At 38.9% G+C, this 14,160-nt stretch overlaps 2 protein-coding genes and 1 non-coding gene across 3 annotated transcripts; all 3 read left to right on the forward strand.

Annotated features, from left to right (window-relative positions):
• The first annotated feature begins 5,712 nt into the window (after nt 1-5,712).
• LOC119982117 (40S ribosomal protein S6-2-like) lies at nt 5,713-9,324 on the forward strand. The gene is given in 7 exon segments (XM_038825322.1): nt 5,713-5,800; nt 5,903-5,967; nt 7,386-7,443; nt 7,534-7,642; nt 7,989-8,261; nt 8,859-8,900; nt 8,903-9,324. Coding segments are annotated over 7 exon segments (747 nt in total). The 5' UTR covers nt 5,713-5,794; the 3' UTR covers nt 9,097-9,324.
• On the forward strand, nt 6,685-6,831 carry LOC119983245. Its single transcript, XR_005464592.1, has one exon. It is a non-coding gene; the product is annotated as a small nucleolar RNA snoR145 (small nucleolar RNA).
• Nucleotides 9,325-9,996: 672 nt separating the features above from the next.
• LOC119982503 (splicing factor 3B subunit 1-like) lies at nt 9,997-14,139 on the forward strand. Its single transcript, XM_038825930.1, has 2 exons — nt 9,997-10,079; nt 10,200-14,139. Exon 2 carries the CDS (start codon nt 10,219-10,221, stop codon nt 14,011-14,013), a length of 3,795 nt encoding a protein of 1,264 aa, XP_038681858.1. The 5' UTR covers nt 9,997-10,079; nt 10,200-10,218; the 3' UTR covers nt 14,014-14,139.
• Nucleotides 14,140-14,160: the final 21 nt, after the last annotated feature.

Consider the following 14,160-nt stretch of genomic DNA (forward strand, 5'->3'; position numbering starts at 1 on the left):
GGTATGTATTATATAAGAATATAGTAAATAAGTATATTAATATATATAATTACATAGTTCATAATGACATGACCCTATTCATGATAAAATATTACAGTGTGTATATTTGAAATACGAAATTGTGTACAGATAAAAACGGTGTCTTTATTGAGTAAACCAAATGAGATAACTTTGACGTAGGAAAATTAACTCTGGTAAGGTTACTCTGTTAAGCAAACACGAGATACGTCTAGAACATTTATATCTCCTTTTGTATGAACATTATTTGCACCCCGTTTCTTATTAAGTACACCCCATTCCAGTGTGTTTTTAAAGGGTTAATGGAGTGTTTTTAGTAAAAAACGGAGTGCAAATAATGTTCTTCCTCCTTTTGCCACCAAAGCTCATGCTGTTGTAGGAGACCAGAAGGGTTACCGCCGTACCATGATTGAACAACAGCTGAGTTTAACATCCTCTTCCCCAGGGGAAGCACTGGGCCTGGGCGAGCTGGGCCCTAATTTTTTAGAGCCCCTAAAAAAAATTTAGTTAGAATAACACCAACCTATTTTAAAAAACCCATAAGTACTACTTACTTATAAAGCCCATAAAAAAGCAAGTAAGAGTCAAAACAATCTAATAAAAGTTAGGGCCTGAAGGTCCAAGCCAAAGTAAGAAAAGTTTTAGCCCATGAATAACAACCTCTTCTCCAATTCTCCCCATCCATCGTATTCTAGTATCTCATCATTCTCAATCTCACGGTCTGTCGGTCTCACCTCTCACGACTCTCCCCCATTCGCTAATCGAGCGATTGACTGATTCTCTTCTTGTGTTTGTTGACTGGCGAGACTCGAGAGAAAGCTTTAGGGCCGACTAGGTTGCAGCTTTGTAGGTAATGTTTTCAATTTTCTAGGGTTTTTTTTTTTAATCAATTTATCTTCATGAATCATGATTTCTTTTTCCCAATTTTCATAGTAGTTAATCTTTTGCAGATTATTATTAAAATCTAAATATTATATAATAGTTGCCTACTTGGTGTCTTGGTGTTGGTGTTATTTGGAATTGGTGATTTGGTGTATTACCGTATTTGCCGTGCAACTGTGCAAGTGCTTGGTGAGTGGTGGTGCCGCGCTTGGTGACTAAGAACTTTGCTCATTCTGCTTTCAGCGACTCAGTCACTCAGCCTCAGATCTTATCAGGACTCAGCCACTCAGGTGTATTCTATTCTGATTTAGTTTTGATAATCTCTTTGTGTGGTGTATTTGCTGCTCCTGTCCTGCTTCCTACCATTTGTTTGTTGTATTTTTCTTGTATTGTTGTTGAGATTTTTTATCATAATGGTGCCTAGAAAATACAAGTCAGGTTATGAAAAAAGAAAACAGAAAAAAGAAGAAGAAGAATTAGTTCAATCTTTAGTAGGATCTCTTGATAAATTTTTGCCTAGTAAACAAAGAGGTGGCTCAACATCTAATGTTGAAGAAGAAACAAATCCACCGATGATGAGTGATGTAGTTGAAAATGAACAAGATAAAGAAGAAGAAACAATAGGTGATAAGGAAGAAGAAATTAGAATAAGTGACCAAGATAATGAAGAACAAATTTTACCAATAGATGATAATGAAGTTGGACCATTAAACATTTATGATCCAGGAAATTGGGATAAAATTAGTCAAAATTTTAGGGGCCTACTAGTAGAAAAAGGTCCAATTAGAATTCTTGATGTTGATTTTTGTATTGATGATCTTGGTAGGCATTTTTCATCTATTCATTATGAACGAGTGTTATTGAATGGAGAGAAACAAGATAGAAAATGGCTTGTATATTCCGTAGTTAAAGACAAAGTATATTGCTTTTGTTGTAAGTTATTCAAGCAAGACCAACACACTTCCCGGTTGACGACGGATGGTTTTAATGATTGGAAACATCTTAGTGAACGACTTAGAGCTCATGAAACTAGTAGTGAACACCTAGTTTGCATGACCAAATGGATGGAATTGCAAGTGAGGTTGAATAAACTTGAAACAATTGATAAAAGTGTGCAAGAACAAATAGATAGGGAGAAAGAGCATTGGAAACAAGTGTTAATATGAATAATAGCCCTTGTAAAAACTCTTGCAAGAAATAATTTAGCATTCCGTGGTTATAGGGAGAAGCTTTATGAAGGTAGAAATGGAAACTTTTTAGGTTTTATTGAGATGATTGGAGGGTTTGATCCAATCATGCAAGAACATATTGAACGAGTTAAAAATAAATCAATTCACTATCATTATCTTAGTCCAAAAATACAAATTGAGTTGATCATACTCTTAGCCAATGAAATTAAAAGTGCAATTATAGGAAGAGTAAAGAAGACAAAATATTTTCCTGTTATACTTGATTGTACTCCTGATATAAGTCATGAAGAACAAATGTCCCTAATATTGCGATGTGTGGATATATATTTCTATCAAACCAATAAAAGTTGAGGAATTTTTTATTCAATTTTTAAAGGTAGATGATACATAAGGGCTAGGGCTTTTTAATGTGCTCAAAGATATTTTAAATACTCTTCATCTTAATGTTGGTGACATAAGAGGACAAGGATATGATAATGGATCAAATATGAAAGTAAAACACAAATGTGTTCAAAATAGGTTGCTTATGGAGAATCCTAGAGCATTTTACACACCTTGTGGTTGTCATAGTCTTAATCTTGTACTTTCTGATATGGGCAACTCTTGTGAAAGAGCTATATCTTTCTTTGGAGTTGTTCAACGCATATATTCATTGTTTGCATCATCTACAAAACGGTGGAATGTTTTGATGTCTTATGTTAAAAATCTCACTCTTAAGCCATTTTCACAAACAAGTTGGGAAAGTCGCGTTGAGAGTGTTAAAGCAATACGATACCAAACTTTACAAGTTAGAGATGCTTTAATTGACTTGGCTAATACTAGTAAAGATCCAAAGACAAAGAGTGAAGCCCAATCCTTAGCAACAAATGAAATTGAGAGTTTTGAGTTTTTAGTTAGTTTGATAATAATTTATTATTTGCTGTAAATAGTGTTAGTAAAACCCTTCAAGCTGAAGATATGGATATTAAGATTTCCGTAGAAAAGCTAAGTGGACTTATTTTATTTTTTGAACAATGTAGAGAGAGTGGATTTGTGGATGCCATGATTGAAGCTAAAGAAGTAGCTAGTTCAATGGAAATTGAACCTATTTTTAAAACAAAACGAAAAATTCGAAAAAAGAGACAATTTGATGAAATTAATAATGAAGATTTAATATGTTCAGTTGAGGAATCCTTTAGAGTTGATTATTTTTTATACATAGTTCACCAAACCCGACGGTACACGGTTCGTGAGTTTTTACGAGTTAAATCACGGTTTATCCCGATCCAACACTTAAACAGTCAAATAGAAGAAACAACCCGTGCAAACCCCCGGTTCACGGGTTTCATGATTGAACGTGTGGGCCGATCCGGATTTAAAAACTATGAAACAAACAAACCACCTGAAAAGTACACTTGTTAAACTAACAACACATGCATGGATTACCCTTTGTGAAAGAATACTCTGCAATTCCAATATTGGCATTTACTCCCTCCTTCCCTCCGTCTCGATTTATTTGTCATACTTTAAAAATCCATATTTTTAAAGAGATATGATTTAATGCAATTCAACTACACAAAATAATTATGCTATTTCAAATTTGCCCTTATTGACTTAAAATAACTTATTTTCTTTGAAGTTTGGTGTTCTAAAGTAATGACGCTAATTTTAGAATACATTAACAAAATTAGTAAGTAATGAAGAAATGTAACACTACTTTTTGGACAACACAAAATAGAAAAATGGACAAGTAAAATGAGACGGAGGGTTGTAACCCTCAACATGCACAACCATCGATCCAATACACACACACACACACACAGGAATTCTCCTATACACACCTAATTTACGCATTTAAAATATGCATTTATTTTTTCACCATTGATTTGAAACATGAGACAAATATATATTAGGTATCTCATCAATTTTTAATTGACACTATGACATATAACGATATCTCATAAATAAATAAATAAATATATTTTTTAGAGAAAGTTTTAATCACACCCCAGTCTTTTCAAACTACACCCATTGTTAATTGCACCCTTAAAATTTTTAAATAATTAACGATTCTTTTGGAACAGAGGATAAGACTTCGTATAATATAAAATTATCATCTAATGAAATTATCGGGTGTTTTGGTGGTTTTTAAAAAACTCAGGATAATATAATTTTATACAAAATGAGACTCTTATACGATGCAGGTCGTATAATATTAAAACACATCTAACTCGATTTAATTTTATACAGAGCGTATATGATAAGAGATAACATGACAAATGACAAAAACACCCTCTTAAAAAAACCCTAGTCACTATACACTGCATGTATTTCTTTTAAAAAGTTAGCCACTCTACCCACAAAAATCTAACGATTTTTTATCTTTAATTTTTCATAAAAATTGATAAAAGTAAAAAATAGTAATTGTTTTAGTTGAGGGTAGCTCAAACATATTATCTCATATCTTATACTACTATCATTTTGTGTAACAATAAACCAAACATTTTGGATTGTATAAAAATTATACTATACAAGTCTAATATCAGTTTTTTTTTCCAAACACTATATATGATCAAATTATACATCCACTTATTCAATGATGAGCTTATACATTGTATAGAAAAATTATATTATCCTATATAAAATTCCAAATGAGTATAAAATGACACCAAATATACAAAAAAAAAATCACAAACAATTGAGAAATGCACCATCAAAGCACAAAACAGAGCACAAACACGGGTGGGTAGAGAACCTTCTTGAATCTCACAAATAAGAAGCGACAAAACCCACCAAATCTGATTTCCTCAATCAGCCATCTCCGTGACGAAGGAAACAAACAAAAAAGAAAAAGATGCAAAACTTGATACGAGGTGCGACGGATGCGAATGTGGAGTTTTATACGGCCAGAGGATCCGAATGTTGAGGGAAACCTTGCTCGGCCCGGCGTAGGTCCGACAACCGACAATGTCCATAGAACCAGCGATTAAACAGGCACCCGAGGTAGCTGGCCGGTCATGGGCTTCTCGTCCATGACGCCGTCCCAACAAGCACGCTCAGATCAATCAGAGGAGAATGCTCAAGTGAAAAGATAATCGAGATTTTGTTCTTCCAAGACATTGAGGGGGTGAGGCGTGAAGAGCTTAGACTTAAAAAATAAAGTTAGCAAAGTCAACATAAATTGGAGTGTGTTTAAACCCATTCTATTCAAGGCCGTGTACTGCGCTGCTTGCACAGCTTAAACAGGCCAGTTGTGCCATAAAAAAAGATGCTTAAACAATAAATAGGCCAACTTCGTTGGCAATCGATATAAATATAAACACTAACACACATCAAAAAGAGAGTGCAATATCAACTAGAGGTGGTTCGTTGACAATCGACTGGATTAGTCATATGTGTGCTCGAGATTCGATTCAGACTACAAACATATTTGTCTCTGATATTTCAAAAAAATAAAAAGAGAGAGGGTGCCATATAAATTTTGTCACATATAAATAGACAACAATGTAATAAAAAAGATGACGATAATGTTTGGGCCCACGTAGCATAGCCAATAAGCATTACTTTTTTTGGGCTCGGCCCAAGGAGTAAACTAACAGGTCACCCAAATTTGCTCAAAGCCTCATATTATGACCCGGACGACATTTATATAGCACCCAAACTCAAAACCCTAACTCCTCGAAAACAGCTATTGAACTCGCGGCGGGAGCGGGAGCCCGTTCACGATGAAGGTCCGCACTCAAATACTAGATTTTGTTGTTTCAATGTTCCATATTTTCTATGTAGCCTCTCATTTGTAATCTGTTCTTATAAATTTTGTGTGAACCACGCAGTTCAATATCGCAAATCCGACTACCGGATGCCAGAAGAAGCTAGAGATCGATGACGATCAAAAGCTGTAAGTCCTTTGTTCTTTTTTCTTTTGGAGTTTTCTCTCTGATTGCCGAGAAAAGCACTTTTGTGATCGTTGCTCGAAGAACAATACATGATTGTTTGATATCTCTAAATTGTTTATCAATGATTTATTGTGTAGAAATAACTAGAACTATCATATGCGCTGATGTGATAATTTGAAGAATGGGTAGGAGAGAAAGGTTGGGCCCAATCAACACTTAGGTATTGTCCCACGTTGGGCCAAAGGCTCATGTGAGTTTTGTCCTTAAAAGGGCCCTCAAGTGTTTGAGGGTTGGACACCACTTATAAGTTGAATATTGAATGGAACTCCTACACTCCCACATTTTTCATTTTTCCAATGTGGGATTCCTAACAGATGAAGAGAACACTTGATATATTATCGATTGCGGTACCGCAAGATGACTCTTATCTGTTTTTGGTTCGTTTTCTCCCTTATTGACTTCCTTGTCTCTTGTCATTTTTTGCAATTTTGAGCTTTGGTAGAGTAGTAAGAGAAAACGAAGGCACCTATGGAGGAGGTGCTATGTAAGTGCGCTTTCATCCAAGTTTACCTTCGAAAATCAGTAATGAGATCAGATCGCTCACTTGATGAACGAGTTCAGTTTGCTTATTAATGGATCTCATTTCGTACATGAATCTGTGGTTTATTAAAATAGCTGATCATGCTTGATGGATATTAAAATAGTAATCTTGCTTGATAGTGCGAAGGTCCCAGCGGAGAGGTGAAGCACTCTGTCAATTGAGATCTCTCCAACAATTTGAATTTTTCCTTTGCAAATTGATATCCGAATCGTAGGATGCCCTCAATTTAATTGTTGGTGCGTCTAGAACCCTCGGATACATTCATTTGCATTCAAACACCATTTTTCTCCAATCAAAGAAATTGTTTTTCAACTCATGAACCAAATTGGTATGAGGGGGAGTATTTTTAAATGATTTAAGAATCCAAATTGTTATGCTCTCATTTTTTTTTTCACTTGTTTTCGTGAGAGTTGAAAGAATATAATTTTTAATGATTTTGGTTTCAATTTCCGCTATAAATTTTTGAACTCTTATCATCCACTTAAAATTTGTACATTTTATTTGTTGTTTTTCATGGGACATGGGGTGTGCGACTTGTATTCTCTCTCTTTGCTCATCTTCATCTGAGTCAACGCTCAGCTGCAATCTTTTCCACTTGCACATCCTTACCTTTTCCACACTTGAGCTTCGTGACCTTTTCCACACTTGGGCTTTGTGAACTCGATATCATCTTTCTGTAGTAAGAACAAAAGTGTCACACTATTTTGCGATGAAAGATTCTCTCTTTATGTACCTGATGATCATTGATGTTCTTGGCTTCTTGTTGCATTATATGCAGAGTTAAATGCAATTCTGATCTTGTTAATCTGTTTTCTACAGCCGAGCATTTTTTGACAAGAGGATCTCACAGGAGGTCAATGGTGATGCTTTGGGTGAGGTAGTTTCTTACTTACTACCTACATATAATTGCGAGATTCACAATGAAACGAAAATTGACGCTATTTATCTTTAATTCCATTTTGTACAGGAGTTCAGAGGTTATGTTTTTAAAATCATGGGAGGTTGTGACAAGCAAGGATTTCCCATGAAGCAGGGTGTGTTGACTCCTGGACGTGTTCGTCTTTTGCTTTCAAGAGGTGAGTGGAGTGCTTTGTTTTCTATTTTGTGGAATTCTCATATTATTTTAAACAGCTGATGTAGAAGTGCTGCCTTGATGCCAAAGCCATTTTTCGCTCTCAGTCTTTTCTATGAGCTTGTCTTGAACTCATATTAGTTTTTAATACTTTTTTGATAATTACGCTTTTTAATTGCATAAACTACATGTAACTTGATATTTCTTGTTTTTTAAGCTTATTGTAAGAATTGATGTATTATTGTCTCTCAATATGAATGGAATAATCGCAGTTGTTGGTTGATTGTTTACTTAATTATGACATCTGTATATGTTTTTAAAAGTGTTTCCTGGTGTGCTTATGTTAACAGGCACCCCATGCTTTCGTGGGCATGGAAGACGCAATGGAGAGCGCAGAAGGAAGTCTGTTCGTGGATGCATTGTTAGTCAAGACCTATCTGTTTTGAACTTGGTTATTGTGAAGAAAGGTGACAATGAACTGCCAGGATTAACCGACACTGAAAAGCCTAGAATGAGGGGTCCAAAGAGGGCATCCAAGATTAGGAAGCTTTTTAACCTCTCCAAGGAGGATGATGTCAGGAAGTACGTCAATACATACCGTAGAACCTTCACAACAAAATCTGGTGGGTTTGGATGCAGATTGTACTTTTATTGTGGGTGTTTGGCAGTGCGTTTGCACTGCGTTCAGTTGCAACACACCTCACAGCACCACAGTTTTTTGTGACACGCCAAACAGTTTTTGCGTTCCAACTCACCTCACAGCACCACAGCTTTTTACCTCACAGCACCTCACCACACCTCACAGCACTACCAAACGCTTATAATGTATGTTGAATTGTCCTACGTAATCAAATTTGGTCAATTATTTTATTTTAGATTAATGTACAATATAAACATTAAGTGATTTTATATTAATATTATTAGTCATCTAATATAACCGTAATTTAGATATGCCAAACGCACCTCACAGCACCACACCGCACCGCACCACAGTTTTAAAAGTGATGCGCCAAACAGCTTTTTGCGTTCCAACTCACCTCACAGCACCACAGTTTTATAACTCACAGCACCACACCACACCTCACAGCACCTCACAGCATTCCCAAACAAGCCCATTGTCTTTTGAGGGTAACAAGCACGGAGTTGGATAGGAAGATGGGGGATAGGAAATCTGCTTTAGTCTTAAGTTTGGGTTGATTGATTTTTTTCTTGGTGTGCAGGGAAGAAGGTCAGTAAAGCTCCAAAGATACAGAGATTGGTCACACGTTGACGCTTCAGAGGAAACGTGCAAGAATTGCAGAGAAAAAGAAGAGAATCTCGAAGGCCAAGGCAGAGGCAGCTGAGTACCAGAAACTCCTTGCCTCTAGGTTGAAGGAGCAGCGTGAGCGCCGTAGTGAGAGCCTGGCAAAGAGGAGATCAAAGCTCTCATCTGCACCCAAACCGTCTGTTGTTACATAATTTTATAGGCTCTTTTAGTCGGTGATTGCACCCCCACGGTTTTTCCAATGACTGAAGTCTGGTTTTAATTTTAGCAGCTGTCAGTTTTACATTCCCTATATTTAGCTTATTTTGGTTGAGAATAGAATATCCTTGCTTCCAAACTCACATGGTGGCATGTTTACTGGTCATATAATACACACTTTTTGGGTAAGTATATAATACTTTTATTTATGTCGTCTGTATGAAGATTGTATGTTATTTTTATTTCAGGAAGTTCAGTAAAATGGTTTAGAGACCCTTGTCCTGCATTGTATATGTCGGATTGGGGAAGTCAATGATACCAATATTGAATTATCTAAAAACTAATCACAAGTAAATCACTATGGCACGAAAAATATACAATTTTTTTAGTGGTTAATTTGTAACAAATTAGAATATGATCTCAAAGTGGAAGTTGATTGGTCTTCTCATTAGTCATGCCGTGTGTTTTTTCAAAAATTAAATAGTCGAATTATAACGTAAGCAATTGTCAATTGAGCCATTCTAAGCAACCATTTTTTAAAATATTTTTTGATAATATGAACTGAGCGAGACTTCACAAAAATTAATGATCACTCCATAATATTTTATCGTTCGGTAAGAGCTATATAGAGAATCACGAATAGCTCAGACGACTAAAAAAAGAGAATGTTATTGACTGAAAGTGACATATGCACAAGTATATTAACTCCAAATATAAATTCCATAAATTAGTAGCTTCATTTTTAGTAATGTAGCTCCCTGGGCTAACCCAAATCCAAGTGGACAGACCTCCCTAAAATTGACCCAGCCAGGCCAGGCCAGGCCAGGCCCAGCCCATAACCCAAAACCGACCTTTAATGTCGGTTTCAACAGGCCGATTAGTCGTATAAGAAACCACTGTTTCTTCTTCTCCCCATATTTCTCCAAATTTCAGTCTCTCCCTCACCCAAATCATATCGGACTTCACTCACCCTATTCAGGTCAGTTTCTTGTTTCGTTTACTCGTTATCTTGTACTTCTCAAGTCTGAATCTAATTTCTAATCATCATAAACCCTAATTTTATTCTTTGGATTTAAGTCTTCGTTTTAATTCGTTTTAGGGTTTCGATTTTATCAATCATGGATCCGGAGATTGCAAAGACACAGGAAGAGCGTAAGAAGATGGAGGAAGAGCTTGCCTCTCTTAACTCTCTCACCTTTGACCGCGACCTCTATGGTGGCGGTGACCGGGATGGCTACGTCACTTCGATTGCCGTCAACGATGAGGATGAAGCAAACGATGCTATGGATAACGAGGTTGTTCGCAAAATGGCCTCATACACTGCCCCTAGGTCGTTGCTGAAGGAGATGCCTAGCGGCGGCGATGAGGATGATAATAGCTTGGGGTTTCAAAAGCCGGCGAAGATTATTGATCGAGAGGATGAATATCGGAGGAGAAGGTTGCAGCGAGTGATTTCTCCCGAGAGGCATGATGCCTTCGCTGCTGGGGAGAAGACGCCTGACCCCTCGGTGAGAACTTATGCAGAGGTGATGAGGGAGGAGGCGTTGAAGAGGGAGAAGGAAGAGACGATGAGGGCAATTGCGAAGAAGAAGAAGGAAGAGGAGGAAGCGGCTAAGGAAGGTGGAGGAGCTGCTGCTGCGGCTCCTGTTCCTAAGAGGAGGAATCGGTGGGACCAGTCGCAGGATGATGGTGGTGCTGCAGCAAAGAAAACTAAGACCCAATCTGATTGGGATTTGCCTGATGCTACACCAGGGATTGGGCGATGGGATGCAACCCCGACACCTGGAAGGATGGGTGATGCGACTCCTTCGTTGGCGAGGAGGAATAGATGGGACGAAACCCCTACTCCAGGGAGGTTGGCAGATTCAGATGCCACGCCTGCCGGTGGTGCTACGCCAGGGGCAACTCCTGCCGGGACTACCTGGGATGCCACTCCGAAGGGGCTCGCGACTCCAACGCCAAAAAAACAGCGATCAAGATGGGATGAGACTCCGGCTACCATGGGAAGTGCAACCCCAATGGCAGGTGCTACCCCAGCTGCTGCTTATACACCTGGAGTGACACCTGTCGGGGGAGTTGAGTTGGCGACCCCTACTCCAGGGGCAATTAATCTGCGTGGTCCTATGACACCTGAACAATACAATTTGTTGAGGTGGGAGAAGGATATCGAAGACAGGAACAGACCATTGACTGATGAGGAGCTTGATGCAATGTTTCCACAAGAGGGATACAAGATTCTGGAACCTCCAGCCTCCTATGTGCCAATTAGGACACCGGCTAGAAAGCTACTAGCCACACCAACGCCTTTAGGAACGCCTCTTTATTCTATTCCAGAGGAGAATCGTGGCCAGCAGTTTGATGTGCCAAAGGAGGCACCTGGTGGGCTGCCGTTTATGAAGCCAGAGGATTATCAGTATTTTGGGGCACTTTTGAATGAGGATAATGAGGAGGAATTGTCTCCTGAGGAGCAAAAGGAGAGGAAAATCATGAAGCTTTTGTTGAAGGTTAAGAATGGGACTCCTCCACAGAGGAAGACTGCTCTGAGGCAGCTTACTGATAAAGCGCGAGAATTTGGTGCCGGGCCTTTGTTCAACCGGATTTTGCCGTTGCTTATGCAACCAACGTTGGAAGACCAAGAGAGGCATCTTCTGGTGAAGGTAATTGATAGGGTTCTCTACAAATTGGATGAGTTGGTTAGGCCTTATGTGCACAAGATTCTTGTGGTGATTGAGCCTTTGCTGATTGATGAAGATTACTATGCACGTGTTGAAGGTAGAGAGATCATTTCTAATTTGAGCAAAGCTGCAGGTTTGGCTACTATGATTGCTGCTATGCGTCCTGATATTGATAACATTGATGAGTATGTTAGGAACACAACTGCCAGAGCTTTCAGTGTTGTTGCTTCTGCCCTTGGTATTCCTGCATTGTTGCCATTCTTGAAAGCTGTGTGTCAGAGTAAGAAATCATGGCAAGCACGTCATACAGGTATCAAAATTGTTCAGCAGATTGCAATCTTAATAGGTTGTGCTGTTCTTCCTCATCTGAGGTCTCTTGTTGAAATAATTGAACATGGTCTAAATGATGAGAACCAGAAGGTGAGGACGATCACTGCTTTGTCCCTTGCTGCCCTTGCAGAGGCGTCTGCCCCTTATGGTATTGAGAGCTTCGACTCTGTACTGAAGCCATTGTGGAAGGGTATTAGATCTCACCGTGGAAAGGTCTTGGCTGCTTTCTTAAAGGCAATAGGTTTTATTATTCCTCTCATGGATGCAATTTATGCAAGTTACTATACAAAGGAAGTTATGATCATTTTGATTCGAGAGTTCCAGTCACCTGATGAAGAAATGAAAAAGATTGTGCTTAAAGTGGTGAAACAATGTGTTAGTACGGAGGGTGTAGAAGCTGCGTATATTCGTAGTGATATCCTTCCTGAATTTTTCAGGAATTTCTGGGTCAGAAGGATGGCTTTGGACCGGAGGAACTACAGGCAGCTTGTGGAAACAACTGTGGAAATAGCGAACAAGGTAGGGGTAGCTGATATAGTAGGGCGGATAGTCGAGGATCTCAAGGATGAGAGTGAACCTTATAGACGAATGGTGATGGAGACAATTGAGAAGGTGGTTACAAACTTAGGTGCATCTGACATTGATGCCAGGCTGGAGGAGCTTCTGATTGATGGTATCCTTTATGCCTTCCAAGAGCAGACCAGTGATGATGCCAATGTGATGCTTAATGGGTTTGGTGCTGTTGTGAATGCTCTTGGACAGAGAGTAAAACCTTACCTTCCACAGATTTGTGGTACTATTAAGTGGCGCTTGAATAACAAGAGTGCAAAGGTGAGGCAGCAGGCTGCAGACCTTATTTCGAGGATTGCTGTTGTCATGAAACAGTGTGGAGAGGAACAACTCATGGGTCATCTTGGTGTGGTCTTGTACGAGTACTTGGGAGAAGAATACCCAGAAGTTCTTGGATCAATTCTGGGAGCTCTCAAGGCAATTGTGAATGTTATTGGTATGACAAAAATGACTCCTCCCATAAAAGACTTGCTTCCTAGGTTGACCCCAATATTGAAGAACAGGCATGAGAAAGTGCAGGAGAACTGTATAGATCTTGTTGGCCGTATTGCCGATCGTGGTGCTGAGTTTGTTCCGGCTAGAGAGTGGATGAGGATTTGTTTTGAGCTTCTTGAGATGCTTAAAGCTCACAAGAAGGGCATTAGACGAGCAACAGTGAACACATTTGGATACATTGCCAAAGCCATTGGGCCACAAGATGTCTTAGCTACCCTGTTGAATAACCTGAAGGTGCAGGAGCGTCAGAACCGTGTTTGCACAACTGTTGCAATTGCCATAGTTGCAGAAACCTGTTCTCCTTTCACTGTTTTACCAGCTCTGATGAATGAGTATCGTGTCCCAGAGCTTAATGTGCAGAATGGTGTTTTGAAATCTCTTTCCTTCTTGTTTGAGTACATCGGTGAAATGGGTAAAGACTACATATATGCAGTTACTCCATTGCTGGAGGATGCTCTCATGGACAGAGACTTGGTTCACAGGCAGACTGCAGCTTCTGCTGTCAAGCACATGGCATTAGGGGTAGCTGGGTTGGGTTGTGAGGATGCTCTTGTCCACTTAATGAACTATGTCTGGCCTAACATATTTGAGACTTCTCCTCATGTCATAAATGCTGTTACAGAAGCTATTGAAGGCATGAGAGTGGCCTTGGGTGCTGCTGTTGTGCTGAACTATTGCCTTCAGGGGTTGTTCCATCCCGCTCGGAAGGTTAGGGAAGTTTACTGGAAGATCTATAACTCACTTTATATTGGAGCTCAGGATGCTCTCGTGGCGGCTTACCCTATCCTGGAGGATGAGCAGAGTAACACATATAGCAGACCTGAGTTGATGATGTTCATCTGAATTGATGTTTAAGATAACATCATTACAGTAGCAAATATGTTAAGTAATCTTCATTCTTTTGTTTCCAGTGCTATTTTAGTATTGTTCAGAAACTTTATGCCTATTAGAGACTACCAGTCTTCGCTTTGTGGGTGGTTCAGTTTTATC

This window comes from Tripterygium wilfordii, chromosome 17 (genome assembly GCF_013401445.1).
Source record: "Tripterygium wilfordii isolate XIE 37 chromosome 17, ASM1340144v1, whole genome shotgun sequence".
Classification (NCBI taxonomy): domain Eukaryota; kingdom Viridiplantae; phylum Streptophyta; class Magnoliopsida; order Celastrales; family Celastraceae; genus Tripterygium; species Tripterygium wilfordii.